The sequence below is a fragment of the Oryctolagus cuniculus genome, chromosome 7 (assembly GCF_964237555.1).
Source record: "Oryctolagus cuniculus chromosome 7, mOryCun1.1, whole genome shotgun sequence".
NCBI classification, from domain to species: domain Eukaryota; kingdom Metazoa; phylum Chordata; class Mammalia; order Lagomorpha; family Leporidae; genus Oryctolagus; species Oryctolagus cuniculus.
Genome location: NC_091438.1, coordinates 120,524,961 through 120,539,804, shown reverse-complemented (window position 1 = coordinate 120,539,804; position 14,844 = coordinate 120,524,961). Strand labels below are relative to the sequence as shown.

The 14,844-nt window shown below is 46.8% G+C and overlaps 1 protein-coding gene across 4 annotated transcripts in view; it reads right to left on the bottom strand.

Moving 5' to 3' along the window:
• ORC1 (origin recognition complex subunit 1) overlaps window positions 1-14,844 on the bottom strand; it is a 75,290-nt gene that overhangs the window by 26,929 nt on the left and 33,517 nt on the right. For 2 of the 4 annotated variants that reach the window (XM_070078507.1, XM_070078509.1), the window contains exons 2-3: window positions 827-884; window positions 105-204 (exon numbers count right to left, since the gene is read on the bottom strand). In XM_070078507.1, the coding sequence (XP_069934608.1) occupies window positions 105-204; window positions 827-884 (158 nt within the window). Of the gene's footprint in view, window positions 1-104; window positions 205-801; window positions 885-14,844 lie in introns of all 4 variants that reach the window. The other 2 variants (XM_070078510.1, XM_070078508.1) reach the window with 1 other exon arrangement.

Genomic DNA, 14,844 nt, shown 5'->3' with positions numbered 1-14,844 from the left:
TCAATCTTCCACCAGTAGTGACTAGAATGGGCTGAATACAAGTTAGTAACAGTTTTGCATAAGAAGCTGTATTTCTAGGACAACCAAAGGACCCCATCACTCACTTGTAGGTTTGGTAGTGCAGCTTTTGATCCAATAATGGCTTGCCAACCCATGAGTAAGTTTGTCTGGTCTTCAGCCTTGTAAGGTAATATGCCATGGGTCCTGTGAAAAAGTCCCACTCCAAGTTACCAAGACAACACTGATGAATTCTAAGACATAGTCAATCCCTGTCTTCAATGGTTCAGCCTTTTTGTTAAAACTCCTCACACATTTTAGACTTAGAAAACATCTCCAGCTCTGTGAAGATTAAACAGACAATTTAATATCATCTTTGTACATAATCTACTATGCCTTATCTTTTCTTACCCAGGAAAATTGGAGGGTCAACAAGTAAGAAAAGAAACTATAAATGTCTAGAAGTACTTACCAGAAACAAGGCACAACAATAAGTGTGTGAAATAGCCAACAATGTCAAATTAAAAAGACAGCAATATTGTGGCTTTAAATATCTTCACAATGTTTATAATCCAGATTGAGATAAATTATAAATGCAGGAAAGGACAACTATGAGTATGATGAGCCCAGAGTAATTACTGGAAGGTAGAAGACCAGGTCCTACAGCTGTTTGGGGAGAAGGGTTTCCTGAGTTGAGTACTGAATAAGATGCAGACATTGAAGAGATGGAATGAAATTAGAGTGGGAGACAAAAACAGCTGGGGGAACAGAAATGGGTCTTAGCAAGTCCATTATTGCACTCACATGAAAAAATGCCAGTATTGCTGACCTGTACTGCTCTGGCAGTCAGAAGGATTTTTCTTTGCAGCTGACAAGTCCTTGAATAGCTGGAAGAAAAAAAATGCTTGTATTGAAAAATCTGGGTAAGAGAACATTTTTAATGGCAAAAACAGAAATGTGGATGAAAAATTCAAACATAACCTCTTTACAAAGTATTTGGAAACCATGATCCACTAGTCCTAATAATGCCAATTCCTTATTCTAAATTTGAATTATTTAAAAAAATAAAAACCCTTTCCTTCGAGTTTCATGCTCTTCATATGGAGCTAAATTTTGGCAACACAGTCTGACGGAATGGGTCTGAATTATTGACAGAAAGACCAATATTTTTAGTCTGTGTTGAAAACAACAGAATTAGAGTAGCATATCAACATCCAAATCACACAAGACGGCTCCCTGAATTTCAATGGCATTGCGTCCCACAATGTATTTAGGAACATTTAAACCCACAAAAAGTTCTATTCTTGAAAAAAGGTATTTTTTCAGTAAACTCTGAAGAAACTAATAGCAAAGAGACAATATTGACTCACTAGTAAATAAACACCCTACAAACGATGCGACAATGATTGCTATTAAGTACATTCAGAGTACAATTCACAATATATTATTATTAAAATCAGTGTAATTTTTAAGAAGAACAGTGTAAATATAAGTAGCAGAGATGACTGAGGAGTAAAAACAAGTAAAAGAATTATGCTCAAATAAAAAATGAATCTGAGTTCTTAATATCCAATAATCTTTTGGTAAAAATTAGTAAAATATTTGAATCTAGCCAGTGCCGTGGCTCAATAGGCTAATCCTCTGCCTCCGGCACACGGGGTTCTAGTCCCAGTCGGAGCTCCGGATTCTGTCCCGGTTGCTCCTTTTCCAGTCCAGTTCTCTGCTATGGCCTGGGAGTGCAGTGGAGGATGGCCCAAGTGCTTGGGCCCTGCACTCGCATGGGAGATCAGGGCAAGCACCTGGCTCCTGGCTTCGGATCAGCACGGTGCGGCGGCCATTGGGGGGTGAACCAACGGCAAAAGGAAGACCTTTCTCTCTGTCTATCTCTCTCACTGTCCACTCTGCCTGTCAAAAAAAAAAAAAAAAAAAAAGTGTTTGAATCTAAATAAATGTTCAAGGAAATACATAAAACTACCTTCAATATATGTTATTTAACATGAAACTGTTAAAGTAAATTTGAAACTTTTGCCTTTCCCATACTGAAATCAGGCAAAATAAACTACTAAGGTAAAAACAGAGTTTTTTTTTAAAAGATTTATTTATTTATTTGAAAGTCAGAGTTACACAGAGAGAAGGAGAAGCAGACAGAGAGGTCTTCCATCCACTGGTTCACTCCCCAATTGGCCGCAACAGCCAGAGCTGGGCCAATCCAAAGTCAGGATCCAGGAGCCTCCTCCAGGTCTCCCACACAGGTGCAGGGGCCCAGTGATTTAGGCCATCCTCCACTGCTTTCCCAGGCCACAGCAAAGAGCTGGATCAGAAGTAGAGCAGCCAGGACTCGAACTAGTGCCCATATGGGATGCCACCACTGTAGGCAGCGGCTTTACCTACTATGCCACAGCTCCGGCCCCAAAACAAAAGATTTAAGTGGACTGCAGTATTCATTAAGCTCTCTCATTGAAAAGACATGAACATCATCACTATTCTTTGTAGCAAATCCACATCTCCCAGCAATTTTTCTTTAGTTTCTTTCTTTAGAAAAAAAAAAAATGCTTTCTACTTACTTACTTACATAGATACAGAGGGTAGGTATAGGGTGGGGAAGAAAGACAGCTCCCATCCATTGGTTCACTCCTCAAATGCCCAAATCTGGGGCTTGGCTGGGGTGGGAGCCAAGATTCAGGATTGCAATCTAGGTGCAATCTACCCTGTGAGTGGCAGGAACACAATTACTTGAGACATCACGACTGCCTCCCAGGGTATAAACCAGTGGGATGCTGGAGCCAGGAGCCAGAGCCAGGCACAGAACCCAAGCACTCTAATGTGGGATGTGCTTATCTTAACTGCTAGGCTAAAATATGCACTTCCTCTGTACAATTCTTGAATAACATAACTGTAGGATAAGTGACCTAATTTGTCACTTTCACTATAGTACTTTGCTTATTGGCACAATAATCTTTTTTTTTTTTCAAGTAAAAAATTGCCATATAGATGGACTGTTGGCATAATTGTAAGATGTATGGGATACCTTAAGGGTATAAAATCCACACTCCTTTAAAAAAAAAAAAGGATTTATTTATTTGAAAGGCAGAGTTACAGAGAGAGGGAGAGACAGAGAAAGGTCTTCCATCTGCTAGTTCCCTCCTAAAATGGCCACAAGGTCAGGAGCTGGGCTATTTGAAACCAGGAGCCAGAGCTTCTTTCTGGGTCTCCCACAAGGGTGCAGGGGCCCAAGGACATGGGCTGTCTTTCACTGCTTTTCCACATGCAGTAGCAGGCAGCTGGATGGGAAATAGAGCTGCTGGGACAAAGTGGCATCCATATGGGATACCAGTGGTACAGGCAGTAGTTTACCCATTATGTCACAACACTGATCCCTGGCTCTGTTCTTTTGAATCCACACCTTATTAAATCTATACCTTATTAAAGCAGGTATCCTCTTTCAAAAACCAGCCAAGGTAAAAATTTAATATTCCTTTTCTAGGAGGCCATGGGTTGAACTGAATGAGACCAGTGTATGTGTAGAATAATGGGCGATTCATCCCAGGCTGAGGAGGTTATGAGAAGAAGGCTGACGGGCCCTGGGCCATACGACCTGCTCTTCCCCACTCTACCCCAGGCCTGCTTTCCCAAACCTAAAACAGACCCAGGCTGTTGGGGCCATCAAGACTTCTGCAGTTTTTATCCCTTCCTGCATCTTTGCAGAACGGCTTAGGTCTTAGCTCCAAAGAAGCTCCTTCTGAGGGCTTTACCGACACCCACAGGAAAGTTACCCACACTTCCCTCCAGTTATGTTTTCTATCCTTACACCACTCCATTATCAAAGCAGTAACACCATTACTATTTTCCTATTTAATGTGCTATTTGTCTTATTTTCCTATTTTTTGTGCTTTAACATTAAAATGATAAATTCCAAAACAGCAAGAATCTCAGAATCTTGTCAATCTGCATCCTCTAGTGCTTTGCACTTAATAGGTAAATGAATGAATATATGAACTAATTAACTGGATTTAAAAATCATCTGTAAAATACCATGTGTGGTGAGTGAAGTAGGCAGACATACAGGCTAAAATTGTTAGATTTGTGAACTGAAAAACCATGCCTTTGCCACGCCCCTGTGTGACCTCATGCCCCTACCTGATGCCTTTGCCATGCCCCTGTGTGGCCTCATTCCCCTACCTGGCCACACCTGGGTGCCCACCAGCCAATCAGGTTAATTAACCACTCCCCTTTGGAAGTGGGTTAAAAGCCGGATACAGTCTGCTCTTCTTCCCTGGCCTCTTGTCAGGAGGGGGCTTGCTGTAAACCTGCACCTCCAGGGTGCATGGCCTTAGGGCCATGTGCTCTAGGATTCCTGGCCCGGATACAGGCCTAGATGCTCATCCATGTGCCTGGTTCCTGGTGCTCAGTATGAACCCCTATTCACCTCTCTCTCTTAAATAAAGATCTCACTCTCCTATGCATCTTTCTCACTAAATAAAAGCTTAAAACGTACCATGCTGCCTCGTTTATCTGTGCCGGTATTTAGAATTCTTCTCTAAATATTAGGCAAGAACCCTCTTGGGCTTATTAATATCGGGGATTTAGTAATAAGCCCGTGGTGAAATCATAAGGCACCCCAAATTCCGGTAGCACATGTGGCACCCCGGATAGCATTTCTATGGAACTTTAAGGGGCCACATTTCAGTGTAAATTTTAGGGGGTCTTGTCGGATTTCAGTGAGGATACAGAGAAGCTAGACCTTATACATTGCCAAAGGGCATGCAAATTTGATACAACTACAGAAGCCAGCCAGTGGGGCTAGGGGTCTGTGGGCCCCTGAGACACAGGCAGAATGTCCTTCACAAGTAGGCTGCCAGCTGGGGCTGGAAAGCCTCTCTCCAGACCTGCGCACCTCCCCCGGCACGATAGCTCTTGTGCTGCATGTGTGACCTTGTGGCTTTAACTCACACCTCAGGGTGGGGGCAATCTTCCACTCAGAGCTGCAGGGGAAGGGGCTGGGCCCCTGGGGGAGGCAGACTGGTTCCAGGAGACCCAGGCTATCTTGTGGACCTTATGGTTTTAAATCACACCTCCAGGGTGGCTGCCATCTTTCACCCAGAGCTAGCAGAGGAGAGGGGGCTGAGCTTCCAAGGACACGGACAGTCTCCAGGAGACTCCTGCTCCCTCCAGGAGCCCAAGGCACTCAACATATGCATGTGAAACCCCTGTCCAATGGGCACCCCCAGTAGGACTCAAAGAACCGCCTTAAAAACCCGGGGCACTTCCTCAAAGCCAGTGTCCGGGCACTCCGCCCGGTCTCCTCTCGGACCAGATGCTTTCTCTGTCGCTCGCCAATCAAATAAGTTTATTTTCTGTCTAATAAAAGTTTCTGCCTCTTTGCAAATTGTTTCCCAGCTTTTTATTTCTATACTGAGCTGAGGAAAAGAACTCAAGAGACTTGCTCCGGCAACCACCCTCCCCTCCATGACCAGTAACAATTACTTCAGAAAACTGGTAGTATCTACTGAACATATACATAGCCTGTGACCCACAATTTTAAATTCATGCATACTATCAAAAGACATTAAGCTAGGATGTTGACAGAACACAATACAGCAATGAAATTGAACCAATTACAACTGCACATGTAACAGTGTGGGGAAAACTTTATCAATCAAATGGTGCTGGGCTAAAGATATAATTCAATTCTGACACTATCAACCTAGACAGAGCATCAGATCCCACAGGTTAAAGTCTCAGACTCCAAAAACTCCCGCCCCCTTCAGTGGCCTATTGCAAGCCTGAAGTTGTGCTTTTGACTAACTGGCTGTAAGTGGGGTTCCCACAAACCATTCCTTGGGTTTGATGTGCTAAAGTGACTCAGAGACCCCAGAGACACATTTACATTTACTGGTTTATTATAAAGGATATTACAAATGTCAGCTGAAATAATCTTACTCAGATTAAGAGGCAAACAGAGCAATTTGATTTTCAAAGAAAACAATCTACAGATTGAGGGGAAAAGCTACTCAAGCAAAACCAGAAACAGATGGTACAGAGAGACACAGCTTATCAGCAAGTCAGAGAGAAGCTTATATATTCACACATTACAGTAACTTAATTCCTTGAAAAAAATTAAGTATAAGTGCGCAGGTGCAAATGAGATCATACAACGCCATACAGCACATGTGCAAATTCAGGTTTTTTTAAGCCATGTTTGTGGGGAATTTTAGCCTGACATCAGAAAGGTTAATTTGGACAAGGTGGTTGTTAGCGTTCAAGTAGAAGAATAAGAAAAGACACAGCTAGAACGGGTCTATTGGGAGAAACCTGAGAGGGACCCAGTACCAGAGTGGATAGGGAGCTCCACTCTCCCACGGAGCAGCTGTTTATACAGACAGGGCTACTTTGGGTTCTAGGCAGGTGGCATAGGAGGGGCTGAGCAGGTTTGCTCAGGCTTTTTCCCCCCAGGCCCAGCGTTAATGGCTGAGGTGGGGTTGAGCAGGTTAAGGAAGAATACAAGGGGTTGGGAAGTTTTGTAAAAGAATACAGGGGGTTGGGATCTGCTCCCAGTGGCAAAGGCAAGGGACTGAAAAGTAGATCTAAAGCTTTTGTTCTTGCTCTGCCAGTTAGTGCATAGTCTGGGTAAACTGGCCAGGACTGGTTTGGCTGTTATCAAGGGAAAGTATCAGTAAGTCTGTTGCTTGTACAGACCTTAAAGAATATAGGATGTGAAAATTCCTAGCAAAGGGCAAGAAATCTGCACTTTTTAACTTGCTTGGTGGAGTTACTTTTCTTTGAAGTTTCAACATTTGTCTTTATAAATTGGATTGTGACTCGGACTTTAGTCCTCTTTTACAGGGGCAGTCCACTTACAGGATCTTATGTTATCAACTTATCCACAAGAGACAGCAGATGAAGAATGGGGCAGGATACAGGGAAAGGAGTGTGGAGTTTTCAGGCCTTCTCCAAGACCTCCACGCGTTCTAGCCATTGAGAAGCTCTTCCAACTCTGTCCTTTTGGAATTTTACGGAGGCTTCATTACACATCACGATTCATGAAATCATTGGCCACTGACAATCAACTTAACCTGCAGTTCCTCTCTGGTCCCTGGAGATTAGAACTCTGGCTCTAAGTTCCAACCTAATCAGGTCTTGGTTATCTGGTGACCAGCCCACCTCCTGATTAGCATACAAAAGGATATATCACTTTGAAGATTATAAGGATTTAGCAGTTATATGCCAGGAAGCTGGGATAAAAAAAAACATAATTACAGTACCACAAATATATACTCCATTGATTCAATTTATGTAAAATTCAAAAACAGGCCAAAGTAATGTTATTAAAAGTCAGAAATGAAGATGACCCACGTGCCTGTGGTAAGGGATAACTAGGCAGAAGTGAGTTGGGTGTAGGTGAACTCGAATTTCACCTTTCAGCTTGATATGTCCACATTCCCAGGATATACCTGTGTCTCATCTGGGACAGGGAGGGAGACTTCGTGACTACAAGGAAATTTAAATTCCACACGGAGGTGCCATAAAAACTCAGAAAGTTTCATATGTATGTGAAAACCCCAACGCTGCTTATCATTTAAGGTACCACCCTATACCTCAAAAATGCATAAATAAAGGCTGAGATTCGGGGAGAAGTTTCTTTTTGCCCCTGATCACACGTGGGGATATTACTTGGGCTTCTTTTCTCTGTCTCTCCCTCATAGGCAACATGCTGGCCCACAAACAAGTATTTCTCCATGTGGGGAGGCCTACACTCATGCATGAATGTATGTTCACTCTTAATTAAACCCTGTTCTCATCTTTGCACTGTATTATGCCTCTTCTTTGAATTCTTATCCCTTTGGGGGCCAACAGTTTGGATTAAGAGTAAGGTAACTAGGTCCATATCACTGAGAGGAAAAGCACAGAACAGAATACTGCTGGGATGCTGCTCACTGATGGGACAAGGACATAAGCCTCAGCAGTTTTAGGTTTCTTCTTATCTTTGCCTGTTCCCCGCCCTACGCGTGGCATTATTCCCCAGGTTTGGGAGCCAGTGGGCCAAACCTGAAGAACAAGTATGGAAAAGCTCATCTCTGCCTACTACCCTCCCATCCTCACCCCTAGCCCACCTAAGATAGAAAAGGGCCCAGGCCTGCTGGGGTCCAGGCCTCTGCCGTCAGTCCATGAGCATGATGGCAGTTGGTTTGCTAGGTAGGAAGTCAGATAGGAAGTCAGATATGAGCTTATGTGTGTGTGACAAAGGCCTAAAGAGTTGACATCTAGGTCCAGCATATGCATCTCAAAGTCATCCCAATAACCTTCCAGGTGCAGCTCAGTATCTGCACTTCAAACACCCTACCGATCTTCAAGGGGGTCCTGACTATCCTTCCTCTAACAGGGGCAAGGCCAGCCAGGCTTCCTCCTGTCTGATAACTTCAGGGGGAAAACTCAGAAAGAATTTTTCGTGTTTACATTCAAAAAGTCCTTTGTTCCAGGAGGGGAAGAGGGGAAGGCAAGGCCCATCCCCTTAAACCCCCCCCTGCCCCCGTCAACTGAACTGTGCGCTCAGCCCTCTGCCTCTATGCTGAGCCACCCGCCTGGCCTGGCTTGGCCTAGCCTGGCCAGGTGTACTCTCTCCACTCAACCATTTAACCCCGCTCTCCCCCAGTCTGAGCAACTGGGCACTCTCTCAGGTTCTGTCTGGAGAGGTGCCCATCTGTTCTTACGGATGTCCCTGCCCTAATAAACCTTGCTATTTGCTTTCTACTTACTGTCTCACGCCTGAATTCTTTCTTGCGTGAAGACAAGGACCCTGCTGTGTCGCTCCCCCTCTTCGTGGAGGAACGACACAGGACCCTGCGCTGTTCTTTCGTCTGCTCGGCCCTCCCCGGGTTTGCTGCTGGTTCTTCCCGGGTTGGCTACTATCCCTTCCACCTCCGTGGAAGGGCAGTTCCCCCTGGCCGCATTCCCCACTTCCGCAGGGGAGCGGCACACCGCCGGCCGGTTCTCTCGGGGGCTGCACAGGTGTTCCTTCAGCTAGATGTTCCCCATAGATGTTCCTGGTGCATGCCGTCTCTCTCCTCCTTTATAGTCCTCCGCCAATCCCAACTCGGCTGCCCACACGCCGAGTACGCTGCTCTCCTCCAATCAGTAGCAAGTCCTGCAGCTTGTCAAGTTGGTGAGAGGCAGCTGTGCGGAAGCTGTTTACTTCTCTCCCAGCGCCATATTGTGGGAGAGCAGATGCATAGAATAAGTCTTAATTCCAGTAACTCAGTCTAGTCCGGTTTGCTCCCCACAGTGGGAGAGCAGATGCATAGAATAAGTCTTAATTCCAGTAACTCAGTCTAGTCCGAGCTGCTCCCCACAGATCCCCCTTTCTTTTTATTTTTTGGCGTTGATACGCGCCTGTCTTCGGTGTCCCGCGGCACACACTCTGCTCTACTTGCTAGAGTTGCCACAGGCTCTTACAAGTCCTATCAATCAGGCAAACCGAATCCGGGTCCTCTCTTCGCCATGTTGTGAGGAGGTTTTTAGGCGCTGATGCGTGCCTGTGTTCGGTGCCCTGCAGCGCATGCTCTGGTCGAGCCTGCAGGGGCTTACAAGCTCTATCAGGCAAACCGAATCCAAGCCTTCTCATTGCCTTTTTGTGGGGGAGACTTATTAGTGTTGGTTCGTGCCTATCTTCGGTGACCTGCAGCTCATACTCTGGTCGAGCTTTGCTGGCGCTTACCGCCTTAAATCAGGCAGACCGAATCCAAGCTTAATATTGTTGTATTGTGGGGAAGCCTTACTGATGTTAATTCGTGCCTGTCTTCGGTGACCTGCGGCGCATAAGCTGCTAGCTGCCCGCAGGTGCTCATCGCCTCACTTGATTAGGCAGACCGAATCCAAGCTCTCACATTGCAGTGTTGTAGGGAGGCCTTTTTATTTCTCTATTTCTCTATCTCCGGGCATTCCTATTTCTCCCATTTTACTTCTGTCTGCCAACATTCCCATTTCTCTCACTTTTACTTCCAAACTTCTGTTTCTCTTATCCCTGCGGCTTTCCGGCGGCGCCCGCCCCGAGGCTGCTTCTCGGCACCTCGCCCCGCGGCAGCTTCACGGCTCTGCGCGGCTTCCCGGCGCCTCGCCCTGCCGGCGCCCGCCCCCCGCGGCGGCTTCACAGTTCTGCGCGGCTTCCTGGCGCCTCGCCCCGCCGGCGGGTTCCCGGCTCTGCGCGCACGCTCCGCGGTCTCCACGCACCTCGCGCCCGCACCACGGCCCCGCGCCAACGCCCCGTGCTCTCTCTGCACGCGGCGGCCTCCGCGAATGTTTCCGCCACCACCGGCATTCAGTCCAAGTTCCCCGGACTAACCTGGCGAATCCTGGCGGCCCACGTCTCTGCCTCTGGTTCCAGATCTTCGCCTCTTGCTCCCCGGGGTGACTTGAAGAATTCCAAGGTGGCTTATATCTCCGCCTCGGCCTGCACTCGCGGCTTCATCCTCCCTAACATTTCTCTCTACCCGGTATGTTTCCTTAAGTTTTCTTCCAACAATATTCCTCTCATTTCTCCTGGCTTCTCCCCACAGTCCGTATCCGAGTCCAAGCCTCCTCCAGGTTTCACTTTCGCTTTCAGTCTCCTAGCTTCCCCGCCATAGTCCGCATCCGAGTCTATGAAAGCTTTCACTTTCGCTGTCAATCCTAACTTCTTTCCCACAGTCCATATCCGAGTCTATGCCTAGGCTTTCAATAGCTTCTTCCGGCACCTTTCTCGTCTGGCTTTCCCCTAGGCTCTTCGCTAGTCTCTCTCTCCGGTATTTTCCACTTCTTCCCGTTTCTTCTCTCCTAGGTTTTCTATCCGTCCTAGGTTTCCTATCCGAGTTAGGTTTCCTATCCGAGTCACGGCACCATTATGTCGCTCCCCCTCTTCGTGGAGGAACGACACAGGACCCTGCGCTGTTCTTTCGTCTGCTCGGCCCTCCCCGGGTTTGCTGCTGGTTCTTCCCGGGTTGGCTACTATCCCTTCCACCTCCGTGGAAGGGCAGTTCCCCCTGGCCGCATTCCCCACTTCCGCAGGGGAGCGGCACACCGCCGGCCGGTTCTCTCGGGGGCTGCACAGGTGTTCCTTCAGCTAGATGTTCCCCATAGATGTTCCTGGTGCATGCCGTCTCTCTCCTCCTTTATAGTCCTCCGCCAATCCCAACTCGGCTGCCCACACGCCGAGTACGCTGCTCTCCTCCAATCAGTAGCAAGTCCTGCAGCTTGTCAAGTTGGTGAGAGGCAGCTGTGCGGAAGCTGTTTACTTCTCTCCCAGCGCCATATTGTGGGAGAGCAGATGCATAGAATAAGTCTTAATTCCAGTAACTCAGTCTAGTCCGGTTTGCTCCCCACAGTGGGAGAGCAGATGCATAGAATAAGTCTTAATTCCAGTAACTCAGTCTAGTCCGAGCTGCTCCCCACACTGCTGTTCTCCAGTAACAGGTTGACCTTTGCAGATTTATTTTTTCTGGATAAATTCAGCCTGGCTGCAAGTCTGCCTTCTGTCTCCTCTCTGTTCTATACCTCTTTTTCTAACATTTTGGTGCCCCAGGTGAGGAGGCACCGATCTGCACTCTATTTCTTACACTCATGTTGTTCTTTTGGTTTTTTGTTTTTTCATTTTTATTTACTTATTTGAAAGGCAGAGTTACAGAGAGAGAAGGAGAGATGGAGAAAAAGCAAGTTCTTCAAACCACTGGTTCACTCCCCAAATGGCTGCAATGGCTGGGGCTGGGTCAGGAGCTAGGAGCTCTTTTGGGCCTCCTATGTGGGTGACAGGGCCCAAGTCCTTGGGCCATCCTCCACTGCTCTCCCAGGCCACTAGCAAGGAGCTGGATTGAAAGTGGAGCGGCTGGGCTGGGACTCAAACCGGCACCCATATCGGATCCCAGCACTGCACGCTGTGGCTTAACCTGCTACGCCACAGCACCAGTCCCACTGCTCATGTTTTGATCTGAGTGACATGCACAGGAATGTGTCATCTTTAAGAAATAGTACTGAGTTGTATATTGGTCATTTATACACTGCTGTATGCACGGTATTCTTCAGTGAAAAATCAAAAAATTTACTCAGGTGTCCTTCAGAAGAGGAACATGAGAAAATCATAGATACCAGACACCTTGTACTGTTAGCACACTTTAGTATCCTCCACCCATCACTTCATCTCATCCACCACAGAGATGCCCTAAGAAGAGTGGGGAATGGACTGCCAGGCTGCTCAGACTTGGTTTAGTGAAGGCTTTGGCTTCTCAAAGTGCTCACGACAGGGTCTTGATGGCATAGATACTGGAAATCTGGAATATACACGTCCATTGTCTAGGAGGACTTAAGTCTGGAAAGACAGCCCATCAGAGGCTGAGTATAGCTCTTATAACCTTTTACAGAGGTGACAAGTGCAGAAAGTTAGGTATAAACCAAAGTAGTTTGTCAATCTGCATCTGATTCTTTTTATAAACAACAAAAAAAATTATTTACTGGGACCATCTTTGTGTTGCAGCAGGTTAAGCTGCCACATGCAGGTTAAGCCACTGCTTGTGAGGCCAGCATCCCATATTGGGGTGTCAGTTTGAGTCTCAGTTGCTCTACTTCTGATCCAGCTCAGTTACTGCACCTCAGAAAGCAGTGGAAGACAGTCCCCAAGAATGTGGATCACAAGCACTGTGAGAGGCCCGGATGGAATTACAGGCTCCTGGCCTTAGCTTGGATCAGCTCCACCCATTGCAACCTTTTAAGGAGTGAACCAGGGGATGGAACACCCTGCCTCTGGCTTTCTTCTCTTCCTCACAGTCATTCTGCCTCTCAAATAAATAAATTTTTTAAAACAATTATTTATTTGCTTGACAGGCAGAGAACTCTCATCTGCTGGTTCAATCTCTAAATTCCTACAACAGCCATAACTAGGCTACACTGAAGTCAGGAGATGAGACCTCAATCTGAGTCTCCAATGTGGATGGCAGCAAACCAACTACCTAAGCCATCACCTGTGGCCTCCCAGGGTCTACATTAGCAGGGAGTTTTAATCAGGAGGCAGAGGCAGTTCTAGAACCCAAGTACTTCAATGTGGAATGTGGGCATTGCACCTGCTAAATTCCACGATCATTTCTTACATAATACATCTAGTCATGGTTTAATCAAAGTAGACTTAGTTGCACACATCAAAGCAGACTACCCTCAGATCCTATCGATGTATAGACAGAGGCAAGCACTGGGCTGTTAACTGGTCAATGGAATGCCCTGAGACATGAGGATCATTTTCCCATCTTGTCTATAATTTTCTTTCAAGTTTAAGTGGGATTTGTTTTTTAAGATTTATTTATTTGAAAGAGTTAAACACACACACACACACACACAGAATCTTCTATCTGCTGGTTCACTCCCCAGATGGCCGGAACGACCTGGGCTGTGCTGGGTGAAGCCAGGAGCTTCTTCCGGGTCTCTCATGTGGATGCAGGGACCCAAGGAGTTGGATCATCCTCTGTTGCTTTCCCAAGAGCGTTAGCAGGGAGCTGGATTGGAAATGGAGCAGCTGGGACTTGAACTGGTTCCCATATGGGATGCCGGCGCTGTAGGCTATGGCTTAACCCACTTCCATCTCGGGGTAAGAGGTTGCTATACTCATGCTGACAGGGTAGAAAGTTGTATGGCTTCTTCACACAGAAAGTCTGGCTGACATTAGGCCTCTGCAGCTTTAAAAAAAAAAAAAGATTTATTCATTTATTTGAAAGGGAGAGTTACAGAGAGGCGGAGAGAGAGGTCTTCCATCCATTGGTTCACTCCCCATATGCCCACAATGGCCAAATGGGACCAATTCAAAGCCAGGAGCTTCCTCTGGGTCTCCCATATGGGTGCAAGGACCAAGCACTTGGGCCATCTTCTACTGCTTTCTTAGGCCATTGCAGAGAGCTGGATTGGAAATGGAGCAGCTGGGACTCGAACCGGTGCTGACTTTACCCGCTACACCACAGGACAGGCCCAAGGCCTCTGTAGCTTTTATGTGTGGCAAAATCACCATGTAGACTGTCTATAGGTTCAAATGTTCATGTCCTATGACTCAGCAATTTCAACAGAAACACATAGCACCCAAAGAAACGAAACTAAAAGACACAAGGGCCTGGTGAGTACCCTTAAGATTGCACAAGGAGGCCAGCACTGTGGCGCAGAGGGTTAACACCCTTGTTGAGGGGCCGGCATCCCATACGGGCACTGGTTCTAGTCACAGCTGCTCCTCTTCCGATCCAGCTATCTACAATGGCCTGGGAAAGCAGTAGAAGATGGCCCAAGTCCTTGGGCCCCTGCACCCGTGTGGGAGACCCGGAAGAAGCTCCTGGCTCCTGGCTTCGGATTGGAAGACCTCTCTCTCTCTCTACCTCCCCTCTCTCTGTGTAACTCTTTCAAATAAATAAATAAATAAATCTTAAAAAAAAAAAAAAAAAAAGAAAAGAAAAAGACTCCACAAGGCCCTCTAACCATGAGAACCAGGCCCAACCCACATTAGCATCAACTTGGGGAGCCAAGGGACCATCACCACCCTTTCTTCACTAACTTTGGGTCGACAGAGAGGAATAAGGCCCAAACTCTGTTCTGTTTCAGTCTGCATCACCCCCCAGCCTGGGATGGGCCTTACATACATCCACAGGTTCACATTGACCCCAGCAGATATGAGACCCAGTTGCAACCCAGCTTAGTGTCAGCCTGGGGAGCTAAGGGACTGCCTCCAAGACTCCACTCCCAACCCTGGACAAGACTCCAGCCCCTGAGAAGTAGGGTACCAACATGAGCACAAGACTTTATCTTGTAACTTAGACCCAGGCTGGAAAACCCAACACTGCAGGGTTGATGTTGTGGTAC